A 25,946-nucleotide genomic window follows, 5' to 3' on the forward strand; every position below is an offset into this window, starting at 1 on the left:
GGAATGAAGCCCCCCAAAGTGGCATTATTTTCTGGCGATTAGGTGCTTAGAAAGTGAGCCCAGCTTTTGTATGCTCGGGGCTCTGGTTCACGGGCCCTAAAATAAGTAAAATCAGGAGCTCCAGGTTTGTACCACTGTGGTACATCTACTGATTAACACGCTTCTAAGAGATTTTACACTAAGAAGAAAATAACATTTATGAAAATTTATATGTGCCAGGTCCCACGTTAGGCATTTTGTATTTTAATTATTTCCCCATTTTACAGAGGCAGAAAATGATGCACAGGGACTCGGGCAAGGTCACAGAACTATCAAGTGGCAGGGCTAGACTTTGCATCCAAGTCTGTCCAAGGCCAACACCAACCACTCTTTCCTCGCCTCTGCTTACTTGCAGTCTCCAGTTAATTTCATGGAGGCCTGTGGTTTTTTGGGCAGATGTGTTCATTTCCTAGGACAGCTGTAACAAATTACTACAAACTGGGCAGCTTAAAACAGCAAGAATTTATTTTCTCACAGTTCTGGAGGCCAGTAAGGTGTGGACAGGGTTAGTTCTGGGGGTGCTGAGGGAGAATCTGTTCCATGTCTCTCTCCTAGCTGGTAGTTGCTAGCAATCCTTGGTGTTTCTTGGCTTGTGGCTTCATCACTCCGATCTCTGCCTCTGTCATCACATGGCCTTCTTCCCCTGTGTCTGTCTTTGTGTGTGTCTTTTCCTCTTCTTATAACGATACTAGTCATATCAGATTTAGGGTTCACGCTAATCCAGTATGACCTCGTTTTAACTGTTTATGCCTGAAAACACCTTACATCCAAATGAGGTCACATTCTGAGGTTCTGGGTAGACATGGATTTTGGGGGTACACTGGAACACAGTACAGTCAGGAAACATGCCTGCTGAAAGCAGGAGGCTGGTTTTGCCATGTAAGCCTGGAAGTGGAAGGCAGGCATCACAAGGAAGAATGGGTAATACAGAATAGGTTGATGATATTTCTGGGGGGCCCATGAACCAGGGTTGCTACTTTCTTCTGTTATACTTTCTATATTGTCTTCCTAGTTGTGGATCTGAGTTTTTAAAAGTTGGATGAATTAGTGCCAAAATAGGAGGGTACTGCAAAATCTAACATATTTTCCTTTTTTACTACAGTTTGGAATATCAAGAGGATTTTTTAAAACTAAAAACACAACAATGGTGACCCATCTGTTATAATCCTCAAATGTTTTCTGTGCGTAATCTAAGGATTCTTACCCTGGAGTCCTATAATAGCCCATGGAATAACTGAATTTACATCAACCTTTTTGGTATCCTTGGCACATAGTGGTGGTATGATGAAAATTTGTTGGGTGAAGAAATGAGTAATTTAAGACTGAGGACAATGTTTTCAAAATTCTGAAATGGGCTGGGGATCTCCAGAAGGGAAACATTCCTGGCCAAATCAGTTGCTCTCCATTTTGAATGGATGTAGTTTAATGCTCTCAAGGTCATTTGTCATTTGATCCCATTCATCTGTCCCATTTCCTTCTTACTCACACACTAGAAAGTCACACAGGGGCGACAAGACAAACAAAGAAACCAGGGATATTTAGAAAACAGCCTGAAGGCTCTAGTCAAGGACTGATGAAAGAATAGGGGTCACCTGTGTTCACTGCCATTTAAAACTGACAGAAATGTGAGGCAAAATGAAGGCTGCATAAAGTAGGAATGAGTTACGGAGGGTGGTCTGGAAGTCTCTGCTGCAGGGTGATTAAGAAGATACTTTCATTTGAAGGCAAGACACTAGTCCTAAGCAGCAGTGCAGAGTATTTTCAGTGTCTAATTTGATCTAGCATCGCTATGAGTCTTACACACCTTGGGGCAGGGCTTAAACAATTACTCAAATTGAAAAAGGGTGCAAAGAAAAGAAATGGAAACCTGGGCTATGAAGAGTGGGCTTACATTAAAAAATGAGTGGGCTTCCTCCAGATGACCAACACCAGCATCACCAGTGAGCGCTCCACCTCTTCCCCTCACCTTTTCCATTTGTTGCTGCAGGGCTCCAATCTCATTTTCAAGTTGTTTGATTCTCTCATCTCGGAGTTCTACTTCATGAACTAAACGATCCTTGACTCTGCGAAGTTTGGCTTTGTGGTGGTGATGTTTCTCATTATAGTTTCTACAAAAGCAAATTTAAATATAGGTGCACCTGAACACAGTGCAAACTACTTTGCCTCCTCAGTATGCACCTTTCTTGGGTTTCCTCTTCTTGCTTTGTCAGGGCCTCTGGCACCACAGATGGAGACTTGCCCTGCCTCACATCTGCAGGACTTCTTGCCCCCCGGGTGGGGAGAATGGACCAAGTACAACGTCCTAAATAACACAAGATTCCGTCATCCCCAACTCAGGAAACTCCTCGACTTCTGATCCCTGACATCTATCAATTCGGAATCCTGCTCCATTGATTTAAAATTTTCTAGTTCTTGGCTACACCCTCGGACAGTGATATAACCCACTACTTCTATCTTGTCTATTTTCCAGATAAGTGGGTTTGCTCTCAGTCCTTGCCTTGAGGTCTAGACTTTTAAATGCCAATTCTATATGTCTCTGCTCAAGACTCTTACTGAGTCTGACATAAATTTGACTTACCACTAATAAACACATGAAAAGATGTTCAACATCATTAGCTATAAAGAAAATGCAAATCAAAATTACAATGAGATGCCACTTCACACCTAGTAGAATGGCTAAAATAAAAAAGAAAGATAATAACAAGTGCTGAGAAGGATGTGGAGAAACTGGAACCCTCATACACTGCTGGTAGGAATGGCAAAGGGAAAAAGCCTGGCAGTTTCTCAAATGGTTAAAAGTAGAGCCATATGATCTGGCAATTCCATTCCTAGGTATATACCCAAGAGGAATGAAAACATACGTCCACACAAAAACTTGTACATGAATGTCCATAGTAGCACTATTCACAACAGCCAAAAGGTTAAAACAACCCAAGTTTCCATCAACTGATGAATCAATAAACAAAATATGGAGTATCTGTACAATGGAACATTATTCCGCTACAGAAAGGAATGAAGTACTGATACATGCTACAACATGAATGAACTTTGAAAGCACTATGCTAAGTGAATGAAGCCAGTCACAAAGGACCACATATTTTACAATTCCATTCAGATGAAATGTCCAGAAGAGACAAATATAGAGTGAAAGAAAGTACGTTAGTGATTGCCTGGGGCTGGGGAGTATAGCTAAAGAGTTTCTTTTTGGGGTAATGAAATCGATTGTGGCGACGGATGTACAACTAAAAGCCTCTGATTTGTACATTTTCCATGGGTGAATTGTATGGTATGTGAATTATATCTCAATAAACCTGCTATTAAAAAAAAAAGACAACAAAAATCTGAGTTACCATTTCAAGCTACTACAACAGCTAATCCTGAGTAAATAAGAAAATAGATTAAAGCCTGCATACCACCACTAGGCAAACTGCTCTGAAGATGACTGTGCTTTCCAAATGAGAATATTGTTACTCAGAAAGTGCTTCTTCAAATGAAAAATTAAGAACTTTCACTTTGAACCTAAGGCAGGAAATAGATGGGCTCCAGGGTAGCCATTTACAACTGGCCTCCTGTTCACATTTCTTGGGGGGAGAAAAAGTTGGGCTTCCGGCCGGACACTTACAAGTAACTAGCCTTGTGTTTGCATTTACTGAGACAGGAGATAGGTGGGCTCCAGGTTAGGCATTTACAGCCAGCCTCCTTTTGCTCTGTGAAATGGAAGTAACAGCAGAGACAGGGTAAACAGCCAGGCTTTGTCTCCTGTGGATGCCTTAAGATAACAGTAACGGCAGGGACAGAGAGGGGCTAAACCCCGTTTGAGGAAAAGAACAAGAGGTCATACATTTCCCATCCTTGGGGCAAGGGAGACACTACATGTGTGCAGAAAGCCTCCTTGGGGATCAAAAAGGAGGGGGCACCATCCGATAATATGTGATGCTAAGGCGGCCCATATGCCTCTGGGCTGGAATCCATCTTGGAAAAAAGTTGCGCACGCATGTTGGGGAGGGTGCTAGGGCATGTCAGGTGTGGAAAAAGAAACCAGGTAATTGGCCAAAGGTAAACAAAGACCCGGAAGAACTGCCCTATGTAAATGATTTAACCGCTTCTTTACTGCACTCCTCCTCATTAGGTGGGATGCCGACACCCTTTCTCTCCGTGTGTGCATCTCTGCCTTGCTTCTATCTTAACTAAACAAACTGTTTCTCTGTGGGCTCTCCCAACTTGTTGTTGTGGTATGTCTCTAATAATAAACTTCGTACCCATTTTTACAGTCTTTGCCTCCGTGAGAAATGCATTTTTCACTGGGGGCAAGAGCCAGGGGGTCTGGTGGCTTGGATTCCTGGTTTTCATACAGGCTACCCAGGTTCAATTCCTGGGCAGGGAATTAAGATCTAGCTTCGCGCCACCGCTCACTGCTGCCTCTCCGAGATCAAACCTATGAGGTCTAATAACACAAAATCCCTCTGAACCAGGATTTCTGTACTACTGACGTTTTGGGCCGGATAATTCTTTATTGTAGAGAGCTGACCTGTACTTTGAAGAATGCTTAGCGACAACCTTGGCCTCCACTCACAAGATGCTAGTAGCACCTTCTACAGTGTGACAACCTGAAAAGTCTCCAGACATTGCCAAGTGTCTCCTTGCCCTGGAAGGCAAACTATCCCCTACTGACAACCATTGCTCTAGCTAATGTCCCTAAACGAGGTTTGCTCTAAGCCAATAGCAATGGTTCTGAAACTGTGTTCTGACCAGCAACACCATCATCACCTGGCAACTTGTTAGAGATGCAAAGTCTCGGGCTCTATCCCAGAATTACAGAATAAGAAAGTCTGGAGGAGGATCTGTGTTTTACTAGGTCCTCCAGGGGATTCTGATGCAGGCTAAAGTTTGGGAGAAACCCTTGGGGGACCTCCTCACTACTTCTGTTTCATTGTAAACAGACTACTTGTGGCAGGCTGTAAGGGCAGAATGGCCTTTCTTCATTCCTGCTAACAGAACTCAAGTTCATTTAGGTGTCCATAAGGATCGCTTGATCTCGAGGAAGGTGGGTGTGCCCCACGTGTGTGCAGGGTGGGTTGGGGTGGGGATTGGGTGTGTGAGACAGGTAAGTCCTGCTGGAAAAGCAGGAATTTGAACAAAGGTCCCTCTCTGCTCTGGCTGCCCTCCTGCCGAGGCTGTTACCTGCAGCTACAGTCGCTGCCTTGTAACCATGAGGTGTGAAGCCTAAGGACAAAGCCATCAGCCCGCCAAGCATGGCAGAGGAGGAAGAGGGAAAGAGCCTGTCCTTAAGGATGCTACTGAGCAGCTGAATCCATCTCCATAATCATCTTCCTCCAGATTTCTTGTTATATAAGAAAAAAAAAGTTTGTTTAAATATATTAGTCAGGTTTTTTTGTTATCTGTGGTCAATTACATCCTGATATCTTAAAAACAGAAAAACTAAACAAACAAAACAGTATTCTAACGCTCTCTCTAGCCTCTGATTTCCCTGAATGCCTAGAGATTTGAATAATGCCTTTTTAACTGAAAGGAAAAGTGTTTAAGGAATGAAGCATCTGCTCTCTGTCAGTGTAGGCACGGAAGGGCACAGTCATTCAGGCCTATGATGCTGGGCAGTTTGCCTATGTCAACTGTCTGGGGCTCTGACACTCAAACTGGAGGAAGTCCTAACTAAGTGAAGGGAACTAACGTGTGCTCCAGGTTTATCACAAGACACCTCGCGTGCTTTTAAAGCAAACTTGTGAAGGTGATGTCCTCACTCTGTGGCCCAGGAGATGGATGCTGTGCAGTAAACTCAGTGGGTCTGGGTTTCCAGTCTTTGACTGGTTCCTGGGAGACAACCTCTAAGCCCTTGGAATATCCTGCCTGATAATAATGTCTCTGTGTACCGGTGGCTTTGGGCCACACCAGATATTTTATGCTAACAAAATGATTCATGGTGAATGCATTTTTGTTCACCTTGGGCCTGGGCCATGCTGGATCAGTTTGACTATTCAGAGTTTGGAGAACTGGAGACTAAGTAGTTAAGGTCAATCCCAGGAGCTCTCTGTCCTCCTGACTAATCCCCGATTAAATCCCTGGATGTCAAGGCTCAGGTGAGTTTCTCTGGCTGGGAATGCTTCATATATATTGCCACACGACGTCGCTGGGAGAATTAAGCACTGCCCATACTACTCCACTGGGAGAGGACGATGGGAAGCTTGCTTGCATCTTATCTCTCCTGAACTCTCGCTGCATGCTTTTTTAATCTGTATCCTTTCATTGTAATGAACCATAACCATGAGTGTAAAACCTTTCCTGAGATCTGAAAGTCCTAATGAACCTCCAGACCTGAGGGTGGTCTTGAAGACTCCTGACACAGAGGGAAGTCACTTTTACAGAGGAGAATCTGATTCCAGAGCCTGTGATCTCCCACTATGCCCCAGTGCTATAATACCAGCAAAGCCAGGCAAACCGGATATTGTCAATTTCTCTTGATGAGATATTTTGTTTTACATAAAAACTAGGAACCAGATGGGAGGGGAAGAGCAAAGCAGACTTATTTAGATACTAATTCTAGTCAAACTATGATGGAATAGCTACTCCAAGAGAGTCTTATGTTCTTGTAAGTTATATCTTACCTCTAAATGTGTTTTTGCAAGACTCTTCCATTTTCCAAAGTAGTGTCCCTCTCTCTCCTACTTGCTGATTGTAAATAAAAGAATCATTTTGTAGGGACTTCCCTGGTGGCGCAGTGGTTGAGAGTCTGCCTATCAATGCAGTGGACACGGGTTTGATCCCTGGTCCAGGAAGATCCCACATGCCACGGAGCAACTAAGCCCGTGGGCCACAACTACTGAGCCTGCGCTCTAGAGCCCACAAGCCACAACTACTGAAGCCTGCGTGCCTAGAGCCTGTGCTCTGCAACAAGAGAAGCCCGCGCACCGCAACAGAGAGTAGCTCCCGCTCGCCGCAACTAGAGAAAAAGCCCACGCGCAGCAACCAAGACCCAATGCAGCCAAAAAAGTAAAATTAAAATTAAAAAAAAAGAATCGTTTTGTATATTGTTCCCTTAGAAGATTAATTTAGCTGTTAGCCAGATGCCAAGCGGAGAAGTTTGAATTCTGGTAGGCCAGAGACATGCATACCGGGCCTTGTCACCAGATTGTCAGTGCGTGTGGCAGTGACTGACTGTGGGGATTGTCCCCAATCCACTTTCTCCTTCTTCTGTCATTATAGAGCCCCGGATTTAGCTTGGCACTTGGTCGCTCAAATAGGAACTGCATTTTCTGGCTTTCCTTGCAGTTAGATGAGGCTATGGGAATAAGTTCTGGCCAAGAGCCGGAGTGGAAGTAGTGTGCCTTCCAGGAGAATGGAATGCTCTCGCTGTCCCCTCTTTCTCCCTTCCTGTTGGAAGAAATGTGGATATGGTAGTGAACCACCTGAACTATGTGGCTAAGTGCTAAAGATGTTGGAGCAATAACAAGGAAGGCGTCTAGACTTCGGAAACATGGAGCTGCCACATCCATCCTGCACTTTTAGGTAAGAGAGAAAACCCTCCCTTTTTAAAGACATTCTTATTCAGTGTCTCTGCTGCAGCAACTCAACCTACATCCTAATTAATGGAGTTGCTCTAGATACCTGGGTTCATAAAACTGCCTGAGACCTGTTCAGTTCTGTGGCCCTTGCAGCACCCACTACATAATATGAGGTACCTATTCTTGAAGATTGTGACTTATGTTCTTTACAGGGAGATATTTCTATCTCATAAATGTTCTCATTTTCCCTTATACTAGGAAGAGCTTGGCAAAAGATATCACCGGGTTTCAGCATCCTCTGGTCCATAGCCTCAGAGGTTTAACACTATCTAACAGTACACCTGTTGTTCTCTAAGTTTCCCAGCTGTTCACAGTTCCTCTGATTTTTTTTTTTTTTTTTGCGGTACGCGGGCCTCTCACTGTTGTGGCCTCTCCCGTTGTGGAGCACAGGCTCCGGACGTGCAGGCTCAGCGGCCATGGCTCACGGGCCCTGCTGCTCCACGGCATGTGGGATCTTCCCGGACCAGGGCACGAACCCGTGTCCCCCGCATCGGCAGGCGGACTCTCAACCACTGCGCCACCAGGGAAGCCCAGTTCCTCTGATTTTTGACATCATTTGAAACACAACATGTATTTCTGGAGTTGCTTTTACCCTTTCTGCCTTGGGATATTAAAACCCACGTCTGCAACTTCCATGCCAGACAGCTTCTGTCTCTCTTATCCTGCCATTTGGACTACAAAAATATTAATTTATTTTTTAAAGATTATAGACAATTTGGGGAAAAAACCCAACTCCCATATGATCAGTATTATAATATTCTTGTATTTCCTTCCAGTCTTTTTATAAGCATCTTTTTTTAAAACACTGTCTACATTAAAATTATCTTATTCTCTTTTCATTTATTGTATCACAGCATTTTCCCATGTTGTTATCTAGTCTTCATGGCCACCATCTTTTACAGCTGTATTATGTTCCATCAAGTGAATGTATTATACTTGACCTAACTGGCTCCTATTGCTTGATATTCAGGCTTCTTTCAGTAGTGCTACATGGTGTGAAAAGTACGTGGATGCAGTAGAGCTGGGGAGAGCTTAGAGCCTTCCCTTCCACAGCAGGCTGGTTATCTGACACACCTATTAGTTTAGCCAGAAGTTCTGTTGGCCAACTTGCCCGAAGAACATGCGGATTTTCTAAGTTTATGTTTGGCTTTGTTAATTTGTACAATAAGACAGCACAATACTCATGTTCTAAAATTTAAGGACAACTTTTGCTTATGTTTATATAAAACCAGATGGTCTTTCATTTATTTTCATTTCAAAAAGGCAAGGAATTTGTTCCTCTGGAAGAGTAGCTGGGAAAACATGGAAAACAATAGGCATTGTTTGTAAAGGTCAGGAGTGGGATCAGGGGAATGAGAACAAAAATGAACCTAGAGTTTTGACAATCCCTTCCATTTTCTTTCCTAAAGTTGTAGTTTTCAACCCTAGGTGCCCATCAGAATCACATGGGGATGATTTTAGAAAAGTATCGATCCCTAAGCCCTATCCTCACAGGTTCTGATTTGATTAATCTATGTTGGGGCCCATGCATGTGCAGCTAGGGTTAGCACCCACTGTCCTAAAGGGTATGGACAAATAATATGGTAAACTATTCAGCCTCACTAACCATCAAAGAAATGTCTATAACTGAGCATTAAAAATCATAGAATAAGTTGAGCAAAAGAAGTCAGACACAGGACTTCCCTGGTGGCGCAGTGGTTAAGAATCCGCCTGCCAATGCAGGGGACACGGGTTTGAGCCCTGGTCCGGGAAGATCCCACATGCCGTGGAGCAACTAAGCCTGCGCGCCACAACTATTGAGCCTGCACTCTAGAGCCTGTGAGCCACAACTACTGAGCCTGCGTGCCACAACTACTGAAGCCCTCGCGCCTAGAGCCTGTGCTCCGCAACAAGAGAAGCCACCTCAATGAGAAGCCCATGCACCGCAACAAAGAGTAGCCCCCCCGCTCGCCGCAGCTAGAGAAAACCTACATGCAGCAACGAAGACTCCCAACGCAACCAAAAGTAAATAAATAAATACATTTATTTAAAAAAAAAAGTCAGACACAAAAGATTACACGCAGTGTAATTCCATTTTGATGAAATTCTAGGAGAAACAGAAATCAGAAGAGTGGATGCCTGGGAGGAGGAGGAGGAGCAAGAGATACAGACTGACGGCAAAAAGGTAGGAGAGAAATTCAAGGGATAATGGAAATATTCTGTATCTTGATTGGGCTAGTGGTTAGGTGGGCATATACATTTGTCAAAACTCATCAAACTGTACATTTAAAATCTGTGTATATGTAAATTATACCTCAATTAAAAGAAAGAACACTGGGGAAAATTTCTTCACAGCTCTCCCCCACCAAAAGTAGCAGCCAATGCAAATTCGGACGTGGTGAAATTGCTACTCATATAACGATGGCAGAAAATTTTGGTAGAATGCTTCTGAATGTTTTTTTTTGTTTGTTCGTTTGTTTTGCAGTACGCGGGCCTCTCACTGTTGTGGCCTCTCCTGTTGCAGAACACAGGCTCCGGATGCGCAGGCTCAGTGGCCATGGCTCACGGGCCCAGCCGCTCCGCGGCATGTGGGATCCTCCCGGCCCGAGGCACGAATCTGTGTCCCCTGCATCCGCAGGCAGACTCTCAACCACTGCGCCACTGAGGAAGCCCTCTTCTGAATGTTTGATAATACATTTTATGATCCATAACTCCAGCTTTTGGACTAGTAATTCCACACCTAGGAATTTACTGTATAAAAATAATTTTTAAAATGAAAAATATATGTACAAAAATGGTTTTTTATGTGTTACTTTGTATAAAAACATCAATCACAGGACGAGTGGGCAATTCTTAACTAAATCTGGCTATGTTGTGAGGGTTGATTCCAGCAGGCCTAGACTTAACCTGAGCTGTTTTGCTAAAGTTCTTGCTTGGTGCTGACCACTCGTCAAGGAATGAAATACACTGATTAAAACAGTGTTGCTTCTCAACCACAGGTCTGGAGTTTCAGAAAATGGTTTTTAAATCATTATCATAACTACAATCAACATAGTAGGTGAGTGAGAACATAAGAGAATAAGGAACTTCAACCTATAGAAAGAATAGAGCAGAGGGGCGCAGAGCTAGGAGCAGAGAGGTGGGTCATGGTTAAAAACTAAAAATAAGTAGATATAATAATAATAACAGCTGTGTGCTAGACACCGTTCTAAGTGAACGCTTTACATATATTCATTCAGTTAACTCTCGTAACAACTTTATGTGATAGGAATGGCTATTTTGTCCATGTTAAAGATGAGATACCTCAGGTACAGAGAGGTTATTTAACTTGCCCAAGGTCACAGCTAGTTCCTAGTAGAACCAGTAATTATACCCAAGCAATATGGCTCCAGAGTCCATACTCTGAACTACTAAGCTACACTTCAGAGAGGAGGAGAGCGGGAGGATCTGGTAGGATGATGACCAGGGAATGGAAGAAAAAGCAGGTAGTTTGGGAACATAAATTTTTATTGAGCACCTGTTATATACCAGGGACTGTGGATAAAAGGATGAGTAAGACCATGGCCCATGTCCTTTAAAACCTACAGTCTGGTGAGGAAGACAGGTGTGAGTCACGTTATTTCAAAACAACATGGCAAGTTCTTAAATAATGACAGAGAGCCATGTACAAAGGCCTACAGGAACACAAAGAGTGACACCTCACTCAACCCAGGCCGGAGGTGTCAAGAAAGGCTTCTTGAGGAGGTGACTCCTAGGTTGAGAATGAAGAGTTGAAATAGGGAGAGCGTGGTCCAGACTGAGGAAAGTACGCAAGGGAAAAAGAAGGCTGAAGGCAAGTGAGGGGGTATATTTGGGGAAGAGCAAGATGTTAGCTACCACTAGAGCTCAATAAATAGTAATTCCCTTCCCCCTCCCTCTCTTGGGAAGGAATGAGGCCCCATATCTCCCTAGGAAAAGCCCTATAGATAGAACTTTTGGGAATGAAGGAAATCGGTGTTGGCGTTCTTGAAAGGTCACTTCTGTGAGCATCCCCTGCTCTGGCTCCCTAAGAAGTAGCTCAGTCTTCTAAAGGGAACTTGTTTTTGTTTACCTCACATGGACATCAAGCCGCTTCAAAAATTGCCCATACTCTTCACGTAGAGCTTCTTTCTCCTGCTGCAACCCAGACAGCTTCTCTGACAATTCCTGGTTGCTCTTCAGATGCTGAAAAACATTTAAAAGTATGGGAATACTCTGCTGAATACAGGTTTGATGTTGACGAAATGGAAACTGGCAACGCCTTTCTGCTGAAAAAGGCATATGGAAACCAGAGTAGCTTCCTGTGATTTTGCACTTCTAGAATTCCTGAAAGCCAATAGGTCTTTTCCTTGACTTTTGTTCCCCCAACCTTTCCAGTAGATTTGTGAGCATTTAATTCCACATATAGAGAGTCTTCCAGCTTGAAGTAGAGTGAAAGCTGTTTTCCTGACCTAACCCTGACTAATAAAGTATTTGGTTCTAGAAGTGGCTCCAGGGAGTCTGGACTTAGTGTCTGAGCTGGTCGGATTTGAAGGCAGTTTAATCTTGTCACTAATATTAGCAATCCGTGACCAAAATTGATTAAATTATAATGTAGTTGCCTGTGGTGAAGTGCTCTGGCAGACCACAGGACTGCTACAAAGTTACAGAGGCACTGAGAACTCCAAGGAGTGCGGGGTGGCGAGCCACACCTGACCACGTTAATGAGCCAAAGAGGAGAAAGTGTCCAGCTTGGGGTTTAATTATTGGAACAAGGCATACTCAGAGACCCAGAGCACATCCTTCATGTAGGCGGCAGGTCAATATATCCCAAGCCCAAATTTCATCAAGTAGGTGGCAGAATTGCAGCTTAAGTTGATTTCGTAGACTTGCCACATCTCTTATGTGAAAAATAGTGCTTTATTTGGAAATACATGCAAATCTGAGAATTGGGAACGAGAACATCTGACAGGATTCCAATAACTTTGAGCACCTTGGACCTAGAAATCCTACTGAGCCCCTCTTAGCAGCATAAGCAGTCCTGCTGTCTCAGATTAAACACCCTTGCATCGAGGACTCTACTGACTCCACCTGAGGCAGCTACCTGTGCAGGGATACCTATTATTCTTAACATCCACCCTATACCACTGCCGCTTCTCTTTGCCTCCAATCCTACAACTAGAGTCGGATCCCAGCCCGTCCTGGGGAGAGGGGGTTGAGTATAGGGACTCACCTAGGAGGACTGCCATATTGAAAGAATGGAAAGATTCTGCCAAATTAAATTGACAGAAACCTGAGGAATACAGGTAGGACTGTATTTGTGAGGCATTACACTAGGGAGAAAGGAATATAATGTTGAATAGGCTGAATTTATTGACCTGGATGCGCTTACCAGAGATTCAGGATTTAATGTGTTGATTTTAACGTCTAACGTGACTTTAATAGTTTGCTTGGTTGCTGGACTGAAACTTGGACCCAACAGTGACCTGTGTTAAATGACATTAAGATGCCATGCTTCCTTGGTATAAGAGAGGAAAGAAGCCAAAGTCTTAAGTAGATCGGAAGTTTGGAGTACATTTGTCATGGGCGACCTGCTCACCACCTCATCACTATGACCCGCAAGTCACTCAGAAGACACTCCTTTCCCCGAGGCTTTGCCAAATACACTGGTGAGGGGAGCTCCAGATTCCTTGAAATGCTCTATAATGCTCTCCTACTGAGGATGATGGTGGGAGATGCCAACACTGAAGCCCTGATTTTAGTGGGGATGATGGTACTGCAGCGTGTCGGAGATCAAGTGGCAATGTTTAACCCCCTGATACAAGGTGGGCATTATTACTCTTATTAGATAATAGGGCCAGAGATTTAACCAAATGGTTTGACTCGTAGCGATCTTTGGTTGTAGTTAATTGCTCACAGTGATTACAGGACTAAAATAGATGAACAGCCTATTAAAGTTTTAATTGAGTTGTATTTTTAAATAAATGAATAAATATATAAATGCACCTGGGTCTGGTGAACAGAGGCCCAATTTGAATGACAACAGTGGAGAGTAATGGCCTCTTACTCAATCCCCAGACCTGAGTCATTTCAGACCCAGGGTCCTTTTGCTAGGTTGTCTTCAGGAAGAACCTTGTGTGTGACGCTGCCACAAGCATGTGATCTTCTCCAAAGCCTTCCCCAAAGAGGCCTGTGGCCTTTTACCCAGGTGACTGGGCATTGGAGAAAGGGAACTATCTGGACTTTGGGGGAATTACATACAGTACAGTGGTTCTCAGTCAACACTAATACCTTGGAACCCAAAATGAGACTGAGGTTCACAATTCAGAGTGAGGGCTTAAGGAAGTAAGGTGGAAAATGGAGTTTGAACACACAGAGTGTCTTAGAGTATGTCTGCAGTGATTCATTGGCTCAGTGTAGGTTTCATGATGGGCCTAGTGGGTTTGTGAATCTCCTCAGTGATTTCTTCCCAATTCTTTTTTTTCTTTTTTTGCGGTACGCAGGCCTCTCACCACTGTGGCCTCTCCCGTTGCGGAGCACAGGCTCCGGACGCGCAGGCTCAGCGGCCATGGCTCACGGGCCCAGCCGCTCCGCGGCATGTGGGATCCTCCCAGACCGGGGCACGAACCCGTGTCCCCTGCATCGGCAGGCGGACTCTCAACCACTGCGCCGCCAGGGAAGCCCTCTCCCCAATTCTTGAATGTATAGTCAAACTAGACAATCCGGAATAGAAGATTCTCTTTGTTGGCTTTCTGACCTGAGGCATGAGGGCTATTGATGGTAGAAGAGGCCAAGTGCTTGGAATGCCTCTTCAGAGTCTAGAATCAGCTTATACCACCTTTGCCTTCAACCCATTTATCAAGCGACCTTCAAGGCTGTATGGTTTTAGTGGAACCCAAAGCGAGACAAAGCTCTGTGCTGTGGCAGGCGGCGGTGCAAACCGCTCTGCCACGTGGGCTTTATGACCCAGCAGACCAAAGTTGCTCCAAGTTTCCATGGCAGCTGAGGAAGCAATATAGAGCCTCTGGAAAACTGTAGTTTAATGTTATGATTTGGGAGGAAAGTCATCTCTCCTCCTATAATATCTCTTTGCCTTTTGAGAAAGGTCCTTGCTTGTGACTGGCCCTGGTGGAGACTGAATGGTTGGCCATGAGAAATCAAGTATCGAGTAACCTGAGCTGTCCTTCCTGAAATGAGGTGTTCTATTATTCACTGAGCATTGAGCTGGGTATGTGCAGTAGTACTTCATCCTCAAACAGAATTGCTATGTAAAATGCTGAGCCCCAGCAGGTCCTTAAGGCTCCAAGCTGCATTAGCAAGTGGTACTTACTTCTGTTGCATCACCACCTCTCTTAACCCAAACCTATGGCCTAATGGGGAGTTCCCTATGACCAGTTAGCCAAGGAAGAATAAATTCGGGCCTGATGTACATATGATTCTGTACAATATGCAGCAACCACTAAGCTGGGACGAAGTGAGAGTAGCACTGACATATATACACTACCAAACGTAAATAGATATGCAGTTGGGAAGCAACTGCATAGCACAGGGAGATCAGCTGAGTGCTTTGTGACCATCTAAAGGGGTGGGATAGGGAGGATGGGAGGGAGACGCAAAAGGGAGGGGATATGGGGATATATGTATATGTATAGCTGATTCACTTTGTTATACAGCAGAAACGAACACAACATTGTAAAGCAATTATACTCCACTAAAGATGTTTAAAACAAAAAAAGTAGGGCTGCTGTGGCATACAGCCCCAACTGAGGGGTAGCCCTTAAGACCAGGGGGAAGGGAAATCTCAGTGGGCAAAGCTTGTGTTCACTTTGCCTGGAAAGGGAGATGTCCAGAGGCATGGACCTATGCTAATTTATAGAAAGTTTCTAATAGTTTGGCCAGATGATCAGGGATTTGGAAAGAATAATATTGGAGGACTGATGAAAAAGAGGCCTGGAAAAGGGGCCTGGACTAGAAATGCTGTCCAATCGGTGGGAATGTTCTATGTCTGCACTCTCCAACATGGTGGTCACTTGCCACCCGTGGCTACTGAGCACATGAAACGTGCCTGGTGTGTCTGAGGAACTGAATTTTTAATTTTATGTAATTTTAGTTAACTTAGCCACATGTGGCTAGTTGACACAATATTAGACAGCACAGGCCTAGCGTGAACATATATGTGTTACATGTGTTTCTGCTCAGCAGAGGGCTTCCACAGAAGAGGTGGCTCTCAATAATCAGGTGGAAAAAATAGTACATTCTGGATGTCACTTAGCCTCTTTTTCTATCTATTTGCTCACTCAGTGGGCTCACGTGCAAAGTGCATGGGGGCAGGAATATATTTTATAAGGAGTCACCAAGGCTAATCCACTCAACTTGCTAAAAGCACAGATCAATGCTGAGCAACTGTTATGGCAGTTGGGGGGCCAGGCAGCCACCTGGTAGTAGGTTTATTACGCTGGACCCCTTCCACCATGCAGAGAACAACAATTTGTCCTCAGTGAAAGAGACACTCATTTTATTTTTGTTCTTTTCATTAATTTTTATTGGAGTAGAGTTGATTTACAATGTTGTTAGTTTCTTGCTGCACAGCAAAGTGATTCAGTCATACGTACATATATATCCACTCTTTTTTAGATTTCCTTCCCATTTAGGTCACCACAGAGCACTGAGTAGTTTCCTGTGCTATGGAGTAGGTTCTCATTAGTTATCTATTTTATACATAGTAAGGAAACACTCATTTTAGATACGGATTTGCTTTCTCTGTCCACAATGCTTTTGCCAGGACCACCATCTGTGGACTTACCAAATTCTTTATTTCTTGTCATGATATACTACCACCCAACATGGCTTCTGACCAAGAAAATCATTTCACACTAAGAGAAGTGAAACAAAAGCTCATATATATGAGAGTCATTGGTCTCACCCTATATCCCACTATCCAGTAAAAAAAAACAAACCTGCAAAACAGTGGAAAGACCTATGGAGGATGTAGTTATGATGCTGGCTAGGTGAAAACATCTTTTGAGGTTCAGTGATGTCCGATAAGATGATGTCTAAACTTATAACCATTGATTGATATATGATGCTGTTTCTCTCAGAGCCAGAATATGGGAAAGAAACCAAGAGCTGGAATGGGAGTGGCTTTTCAAACCTATACCTCATTGGCAAAACATGTGTTATTGTATTATTGGTAGTTAACTTATAATTAAGTTTTAAAGTTAGTATATCCATGTGGATTGAGACTGAAGAAGCAGCAATTAACATTACCCCCAAATGACCACAGATGCTGCTGGGACTCTGAGAAGTTAAGTGTATCAATGAAACAGGAGGCAGGGCACAACCTTTAAAAGAATGACATAGCTGTTGAGGATACAACAAAAACTGGTTGGAACCGATTAGGTCAAAGATGGCAGAAGATTTGACTTCCAGTAGACTTTGAGCCTCATCATATGCTCGTTGTAATTAGCTAAACAACACACCCACAGGTGCTGTGACAGTTCTGAGGCCAACCATAAAAGTCCCAAAAGTGGGCAGTCACCCAATTCCTGCAAATCCCTGTCCCTTCTCCAAAAAAGTTGGAATAATCCTCCCACTCATTAGCCTATGAAATTACCCAGCCTATAAAAATTAACCACGCCATATTTCGGGGCCTCTCACCTTCTGAGATGGCCCACACTCTGTCTGTGGAGTGAGTTTCTCCCAGGGCCGCTCTGGCCTTTTGAGATGGACTGCATTCTGTCTATGGAATATGTTTCTCTCTAAATAAATCCACTTCTTACCTATCACTTTGTTATCCACTGAATTCTTTCTGAGATGAGACAGAAGAACCTCAGCTTCATTAATTCCTGAGACCAGGTGTGTGATCGCAATTAAGACAGTGGGCTCAAGTCCCAATGTGGGTTTTGGCTGGGTTCACGTCCCAATCTAAGTTCTGAGATTTCATCTTCATTTATATGAGTGATAGTGCATCCTATTAGAGGAAAGCATACTACTCTTCATTTTTTAAAAAAAATTTTAAATTATTTTTTATATAGCAGGTTCTTATTAGTTATCTATTTTAAATATATTAGTGTATATATGTCAATCCCAATCTCCCAATTCATCCCACCACCAGCCCCCCGCCGACCCCCCCCACCCCACCATCGCTTTCCACCCTAGGTGTCCATATGTTTGTTCTCTACATCTGTGTCTCTATTTGTGCCCTGCAAACCAGTTCATCTATACCATTTTTCTAGGTTCCACATATATGCGTTAATATACGGTATTTGTTTTTCTCTTTCTGACTTACTTCATTCTGTATGACAGTCCCTAGATCCACCCACGTCTCTACAAATGACCCAATTTCGTTCCTTGTTATGGCTGAGTAATATTCCATTGTATATATGTACCACATCTCCTTTATCCATTCGTCTCTTGATGGGCATTTAGGTTGCTTCCATGACCTAGGTATTGTAAATAGTGCTGCAATGAACATTGGGATGCATGTGTCTTTTTGAATTATGTTTTTCTCTGGGTATATGCCCAGTAGTGGGATTGCTGGGTCATATGGTAATTCTATTTTTAGTTTCTTAAGGAACCTCCACACTGTTCTCCATAGTGGTTGTATCAATTTACATTCCCACCAACAGTGCAAGAGGGTTCCCTTTTCTCCACACCCTCTCCAGCATCTGTTGTCTACAGATTTTCTGATGATGCCCATTCTAACTGGTGTGAGGTGATACCTCATTGTAGTTTTGATTTGCATTTCTCTAATAATTAGTGATATTGAGCAGCTTTTCATGTGCTTCTTGGCCATCTGTATGTCTTTTTTGGAGAAATGTCTATTTAGGTCTTCTGACCTTTTTTGATTGGGTTGTTTTTTTAATATTGAGTTGCATGAGCTGTTTATATATTTTGGATATTAATCCTTTGTCCATTGATTAGTTTGCAAATATTTTCTCCCATTCTGAGGGTTGTCTTTTCGTCTGGTTTGCAGTTTCCTTTGCTGTGCAAAAGCTTTAAAGTTTCATTACGTCTCATTTGTTTATTTTTGTTTTTATTTCCATTTCTCTAGGAGGTAGATCAAAAAAGATCTTGCTGTGATTTATGTCAAAGAATGTTCTTCCTGTGTTTTTCTCTAAGAGTTTTATAGTGTCTGGTCTTACATTTAGGTCTCCAATCCATTTTGAGTTTATTTTTGTGTATGGTGTTAGGAAGTGTCTAATTTCATTCTTTTACATGTAACTGTCCAGTTTTCCCAGCACCACTTATTGAAGAGACTGTCTTTTCTCCATTGTATATCCTTGCCTCCTTTGTCATAGATTAGTTGACAATAGGTGCGTGGGTTTATCTCTGGGCTTTCTATCCTGTTCCATTGATCTATATTTCTGTTTTTGTGCCAGTACCATATTGTCTTGATGACTGTAGCTTTGTAGTATAGTCTGAAGTTAGGGAGTCTGATTCCTCCAGCTCCACTTTTTTCCCTCAAGACTGCTTTGGCGTCTTTTGTGTCTCCATAAAAATTTTAAGATTTTTTTGCTCTAGTTCTGTAAAAAATGTCACTGGTAATTTGACAGGGATTGCATTGAATCTGTAGATTGCTTTGGGTAGTATAGTACAATATTTTCACAATATGGATTCTTCCAATCCAAGAACATGGTATGTCTCTCCATCTGTTTGTGTCATCTTTGATTACTTTCATCAGTGTCGTATAGTTTTCTGAGTACAGGTCTTTTACCTCCTTAGGTAGGTTTATTCCTAGGTATTTTATTCTTTTTGTTGCAATGGTGAATGGGAGTGTTTCCTTAATTTCTCTTTCTGGTCTTTCCTTGTTAGTGTCTAGGAATGCAAGAGATTTCTGTGCATTCATTTTGTATCCTGCAACTTTACCAGATTCATCGATTAGCTCTAGTAGTTTTCTGGTGGCACCTTTAGGATTCTCTATGTATAGTATCATGTCATCTGCAAACAGTGACAGTTTTACTTCTTCTTTTCCAATTTGTATTCCTTTTATTTCTTTTTCTTCTCTGATTGCCATGGCTAGGACTTCCAAAACTATGTTGAATAATGGTGGCGAGAGTGGACATCCTTGTCTTGTTCCAGATCTTAGAGGAAATGCTTTCAGTTTTCACCATTGAGAATGATGTTTGCTGTGGGTTTGTTGTATATGGCCTTTATTATGTTGAGGTAGGTTCCCACTATGCCCACTTTCTGGAGAGTTTTTATCATAAATGGGTGTTGAATTTTGTCAAAAGCTTTTTCTGCATCTATTGAGATGATCATATGGTTTTTATTCTTCAATTTGTTAATATGGTGTATCACATTGATTGATTTGCATATATTGAAGAATCCTTGCATCCCTGGGGTAAATCCCACTTGATAATGGTGTATGATCCTTTTAACGTGTTGTTGGATTTTGTTGACGATTTTTGCATCTATAGTCATCAGTGATATTGGTCTATAATTTTCTTTTTTTGTAGTATCTTTGTCTGGCTTTGGTATCAGGGAGATGGTGGCCTCATAGAATGAGTTTGGGAGTTCCTTCCTCTGCAATTTTTTGGAAGAGTTTGAGAAGGGTGGGTGTTAGCTCTTCTCTAAATGTTTGATAGAATTCACCTGTGAAGCCATCTGGTCCAGGACTTTTGTTTGTTGGAAGATTTTTAATCACAGTTTCAATTTCATTACTTGTGATTGGTTTTTTCTTATTTTCTATTTCTTCCTGGTTCAGACTTGGAAGGTTATACATTTCAAAGATTTTGTCCATTTCTTCAACGTTGTCCATTTTATTGGCATAGAGTTGCTTGTAGTAGTCTCTTATGATGCTTTGTATTTCTGCAGTGTCCATTGTAACGTCTCCTTTTTCATTTCTAATTTTATTGATTTGAGTCCTCTCCCTCTTTTTCTTGATGAGTCTGGGTAAAGGTTTATCAATTTTGTTTATCTTCTCAAAGAACCAGCTTTTAGTTTTATTGATCTTTGCTATTGTTTTCTTTGTTTCTATTTCATTTATTTCTGCTCTGATCTTTATGATTTCTTTCCTTCTACTAACTTTGGGTTTTGTGTGCTCTTCTTTCTCTAGTTCCTTTAGGTGTATGGTTAGACTGTTTATTTGAGATTTTTCTTGTTTCTTGAGGTAGGCTTGTATCGCTAAAAACTTCCCTCTTAGAACTGCTTTTGCTGTATCCCGCAGGTTTTCGATCATTGTGTTTTTGTTGTCATTTGTCTCTAGGTATTCTTTGATTTCTTCAGTGATCTCTTGGTTATTTAGTAATGTATTGTTTAGCCTCCATGTGTTTGTGTTTTTTATTTTTTTCCCCTGTAATTGATTTCTAATTTCATAGCGTTGTGCTCAGAAAAGATGCTTGACATGATTTCGATTTTCTTAAATTTACCGAGGCTTGATTTGTGACCCAAGATGTGATCTATCCTAGAGAATGTTCTGTGTGCCCTTGAGAAGAAAGTGTAATCTGCTGATTTTGGATAGAATGTCCTATAAATATCAATTAAATCTATCTGGTCTGTTGCGTCATTTAAAGCTTGTGTTTCCTTATTAATTTTCAGTCTGGGTGATCTGTCCATTGGTGTAAGTGCAGTGTTAAAGTCCCCCACTATTATTGTGTTATAGTCGATTTCCTCTTTTATAGCTGTTAGCAGTTGCCTTATGTATTGAGGAGCTCCTATGTTGGGTGTATATATATTTATAGTTGTTATATCTTCTTCTTGGATTGATCCCTTGATCATTATCTAGTGTCCTTCCTTGTCTCTTATAACATTCCTTATTTTAAAGTCTACTTTATGTGATATAAGTATTGCTACTCCAGCTTTCTTTTGATTTCCATTTGCATGGAATATCTTTTTCCATCCCCTCACTTTCAGTCTGTATGTCCCGAGGTCTGAAGTGGGTCTCTTGTAGACAGCATATATATGGGTCTTGTTTTTGTATCCATTCAGCGAGCCTATGTCTTTTGGTTGGAGCATTTAATCCATTCACGTTTAAGGTAATTATCTATATGTATATTGCTAGTACCATTTTCTTAATTGTTATGGGTTTTTTTTTTGTAGGTCCTTTTCTTCTCTTGTGTTTCCCACTTAGAGAAGTTCATTTAGCATTTGTTGTAGAGCTGGTTTGGTGGTGCTGAATTCTCTTAGCTTTTGTTTGTCTGTAAAGCTTTTGATTTCTCCCTAGAATCTGAATGAGATCCTCGTTGGGTATAGTAATCTTGGTTGTAAGTTCTTCCCTTTCATCACTTTAAATATATCATGCCACTCCCTTCTGGCTTGTAGAGTTTCCGCTGAGAAATCAGCTGTTAACCTCATGGGAGTTCCCTTGTATGTTATTTGTCATTTTCCCCTTGTTGCTTCCAATAATTTTTCTTTGTCTTTAATTTTTGTCAATATGATTACTATGTGTCTCAGTGTGTTTCTCCTTGGGTTTATCCTGCCTGGGACTCTCTGTGTTTGCTGGACTTGGGTAGCTATTTCCTTTCCCATGTTATGGAAGTTTTCGACTATAATCTCTTCAAATATTTTCTCGGGTCCTTTCTCCTCTCTTCTCCTTCTGAGACCCCTATAATGTGAATGTTGTTTCATTTAATGTTGTCCCAGAGGTCTCTCAGGCTGTCTTCATTTATTTTCATTCTTTTTTCTTTATTCTGTTCCATGGCAGTGAATTCCACCATTCTGTCTTCCTGGTCACTTATCCATTCTTCTGCCTCAGTTATTCTACTATTGATTCCTTCTAGTGTATTTTTCATTTCAGTTATTGTATTGTTCATCTCTGTTTGTTTGTTTTTTTAATTCCTCTACGTGTTTGTTTTTTAATTCTTTAGGTCTTTGTTAAACATTTCTTGCAGCTTCTCAATCTTTGCCTCCATTCTTTTTCTGAGGTCTTGGATCATCTTCACTATCATTATTCTGTATTCTTTTTCTGGAAGGTTGCCTATCTCCACTTCATTTAGTTGTTTTTCTGGGGTTTTATCTTGTTCCTTCATCTGGTATAAAGTCCTCTGCCTTTTCATTTTGTCTATTTTCTGTGAATGTGGTTTTCCTTCCACAGGCTGGAGAATTGTAGTTCTTCTTGTTTTTCAAGCATACTATTCTTTTTATTGTTTAAAAGGTTAAATATTGGGTAAAAGGGTTTGTTTGGAAGCTGATTATACAAAGTGGACTGTGACATTGCTTACCAGGGCCCCTATTTTTCTAAGCTGTCCCCTGTGCTGCAAGGTTGGAAGTCTGAAAACTTTTCCCAAACTCCCTTGACAGCAGAGTTCCAGTTTGGTTTCTGCAAATGAAAGGCAGCTGCACACAGTTTGGAAAGCATGGGGGAAAGCATAGGAAAAGCCACTGTTCTCCTCTAGCACTACTCGAAGCAGATATGGTAGGGGGTCCCTGGAGAAAGAACCAGGCATGGCTTTCTTGACAGAAGCCATTTTTGGCCTAATCCATTTTGTGATCTAAGCCTGGCCACGATGCTTGCCCTTGAACAGGTCTCAGTAATTAATGATCTAAATGGAAGTGAGGGAATGTAAGAACAAAGGAAAAGCAGTCAAGAAACAATAGTTCAGTGATAAATCTAGTCCTAGTTCCTCCTCAAGGGATATACATAACAATCTGATACACGTCTTTGAGTTCTACAGGAAGTAAGACCCCCACCTAGGTGGAGGACAGCATGATGATGTTGACCCTCATGACTTCAATCAACTAAAGCTTGGACTCTATGGACCTTTGCCCCAATTCTATGCTGAATTCTCCTCTGCTCAAGCTCCTTCATGAATATGCACGTACCCTTAGCTTAAAACTTCCCCAATTTTGCTGTTCAAGGAGACACTGCTTTGGGAGAGAGCCCTGGTGTTCTTACTTGCTGCAAGTAACAAATCCTTCCTTCTCCTGTTCTTTGGCTTGGCTGTATCTTTTGGCTCAACACCTACCACGAGGCAAATCCAGTATCTGGGTAACACTACCAGGTAGATGAAAGGGAAGATAGCAGATGAGACTTCTGTAAGGGCTTCAGGGAGAGTTCCTGTAAATCTCCCACTTCGGTGCTGCAGGAGTTGGTTTCCCTGTGATTTCTGAACTTCTGGATTTATTGAAAGCTGGCAACCTTCTACTCACCCCTACCTCTCCCTTCCAACAGTTCTGTAAGCATGTTCTTCCCCGTGTTAAATTCCTTCTTGCTTGCAATACCTAGAGTAGATTCTGCTTTCCTGAATGAATCCTGACTAAACTTAATGGGTAAAGTGCTAGGCATTCAATAATTATTAGCTGTTATTAGCTATCAATTAGGTCTAAGGGAATAGGGAAACTGAGAAGCATACCTATTTGCTTTCTTACCTCATCAGATTTTCTTTTTTCATTTTCCAGTTGTTTAAGTTGGGTTTCTTGTTGCTGAATTCTGGATTGTTGCTGAGAACTGGTCATTTCCAGTTGATTCTCTTTATCCTTTAAGATTTTCACTTGCTCTTGTAGCTCATTCATATTCTGATCTAGGAGTTTCCTGAGGGCAATTAATGTACATTAAACCACATTGTGAATTGCAAAGCTCTGCAAAAGAAACTCTTCGACCTAAATTTGTTATACTGGGCACAGGGGATTTTTTTTGGTTCACTGAGGTAAGGTAGGTGTCCGTAAGATAAAGGGACCAACATCAAAGGAAACTCCTTTGTGACAGAAGCTTTTCTTAGTTTTCTCTCTCACTCCTGAAAACCACCCTATGAAGAATAAATAATTTTCCTTATTTACCAGAGGAAGCTGTGGCACAGAGAGGTTTAATTAACTTGCTCCAGGTCACATGGCTAGGAAAAGTTGGAGGTAGGGCTCTAATTCCAAATTCTTTATTCTTTCTTTTCTTTTTTTTTTTCTGGCCGCGCCCAGGGCTCAAACCCATGTCCCCTGCAGTGGAAGCGAGGAGTCTTAGCCACTGGACCCTCGGGGAAGTCGCGGGGATTCTATATTCTTTGTACTTGTTCTGAGTGCTTTATGAGTTGAATCCCATCATTTTCTTGCTTTAATATAGGGTTGTTAGTTACAAACACTATTGATACTAATGCACACGTGTTAACACTGCTGTAGCATTCTCCTTTACTCTTAAGATAAAGTAAAAATTCTTTTTTTGGACTTTGGGATCTTATTTCCCCGACCAAGGACTGAATCCGGCCGGGCTCTCAGCAGTGGGGGAATTCCTTTAATATGGTTTGTTAGCTAGCTTACCTTTCTAGCCTCATTTTCTTGCCACTTCCTCTACCCTCAAACATTTTGTTCCAGGCAAAATGCACTTTTTCACTTCCTGAAACAAGTCATTCTCCACACTTATTCCTCCCCTGCAACTCCAACCTTTTCCCTATCCTCCTCTTCCAGGCCTTCCTTTGCCTGATATTTTCCACTTAGTTTTACCATAACAACTACTTGACTCTCAGCTTAAATAGCTTTCTTTGAGGAAGGCTTTCTCGAGCTTCCTAGACCAAATTAGGTCTCCCTGCTATGTGTTATCTGAGCATCCTAAACCTCCCTTAGTATAACACTTCTCATACTTCATTATAGTTACAAAGTCTTATGTGTCAGGATATTAATTATAAAATTATTTTAGGGACTTCCCTGGTGGCACAGTGGTTAAAGTCTCCATGCTCCCAATGCAGGGGGTCCGGGTTTGATCCCTGGTCATGGAACTACATCCCACATGCATGCTGCAACTAAGAGTTTGCATGCCACAACTAAGAAGCCGGCAAGCTGCAACTAAGGAGCCCGCCTGCTGCAACCAAGACCCAGTGCAACCAAATAAATAAATAAAATATTAAAAAAAATTATTTTATAACAGCAAAAAGTCTAAAAAACATTTTATATAAATTGTGATATATCTATGTAACAAAATGCTATACAACTGCTTAAAATATTATGAAACTATAAATCCATAACAGAAAGGTGGAAAATCACAAAATATTTGGAGATTAAACAAACAATACGTGTGTTAAAGACAAATCTTAAAATTATTTTAAAGTACGTGTAGTTTACATGAAAATGAAAACGCAACTTACAAAATTTGTGGGATGTGGCAAAAGCAGTGCTTGGAGAGAAACTTATAGCATTAAATGCAAATATTATAAAAGAAGAAAGATTGAAAATCAATAATCTAAGCTTCTACTTTAGGAAACTAGAGAAAGAAGACTAATATAAGCCTAAATAAAGCAGAAGAAAAGAAATAATAAAGATTAGAGGAGAAATCAATAAAACTGAAAGCAGGAAAACAGTAGAGAAAAACCAGAAAACCAAAGCTGGTTCTTTGAAAAACTCAATAAAATTGATAAACCTCTAGCCAGGCTAGAGAAGACACAAATCACTAATATCAGAAATGAAAGCAGGATCATCATCATCACTACTGATCCT

The 25,946-nt window shown here is 41.8% G+C and overlaps 1 protein-coding gene across 1 annotated transcript in view; it reads right to left on the reverse strand.

Moving 5' to 3' along the window:
* The window catches only part of LOC113621733 (coiled-coil domain-containing protein 30-like), an 86,315-nt gene that overhangs the window by 11,016 nt on the left and 49,353 nt on the right, over positions 1–25,946 (reverse strand). Inside the window, exons 8-10 of the mRNA XM_027108900.1 lie at positions 23,901–24,063; positions 11,686–11,798; positions 2,006–2,147 (exon numbers count right to left, since the gene is read on the reverse strand). Coding sequence (XP_026964701.1) covers positions 2,006–2,147; positions 11,686–11,798; positions 23,901–24,063 — 418 coding nt within the window. The remainder of the gene's footprint in view (positions 1–2,005; positions 2,148–11,685; positions 11,799–23,900; positions 24,064–25,946) is intronic.

This window comes from Aethalodelphis obliquidens, unplaced genomic scaffold (genome assembly GCF_003676395.1).
Source record: "Aethalodelphis obliquidens isolate GAN/ISIS:26980383/991018 unplaced genomic scaffold, ASM367639v1 scaffold9, whole genome shotgun sequence".
Classification (NCBI taxonomy): Eukaryota; Metazoa; Chordata; class Mammalia; order Artiodactyla; family Delphinidae; genus Aethalodelphis; species Aethalodelphis obliquidens.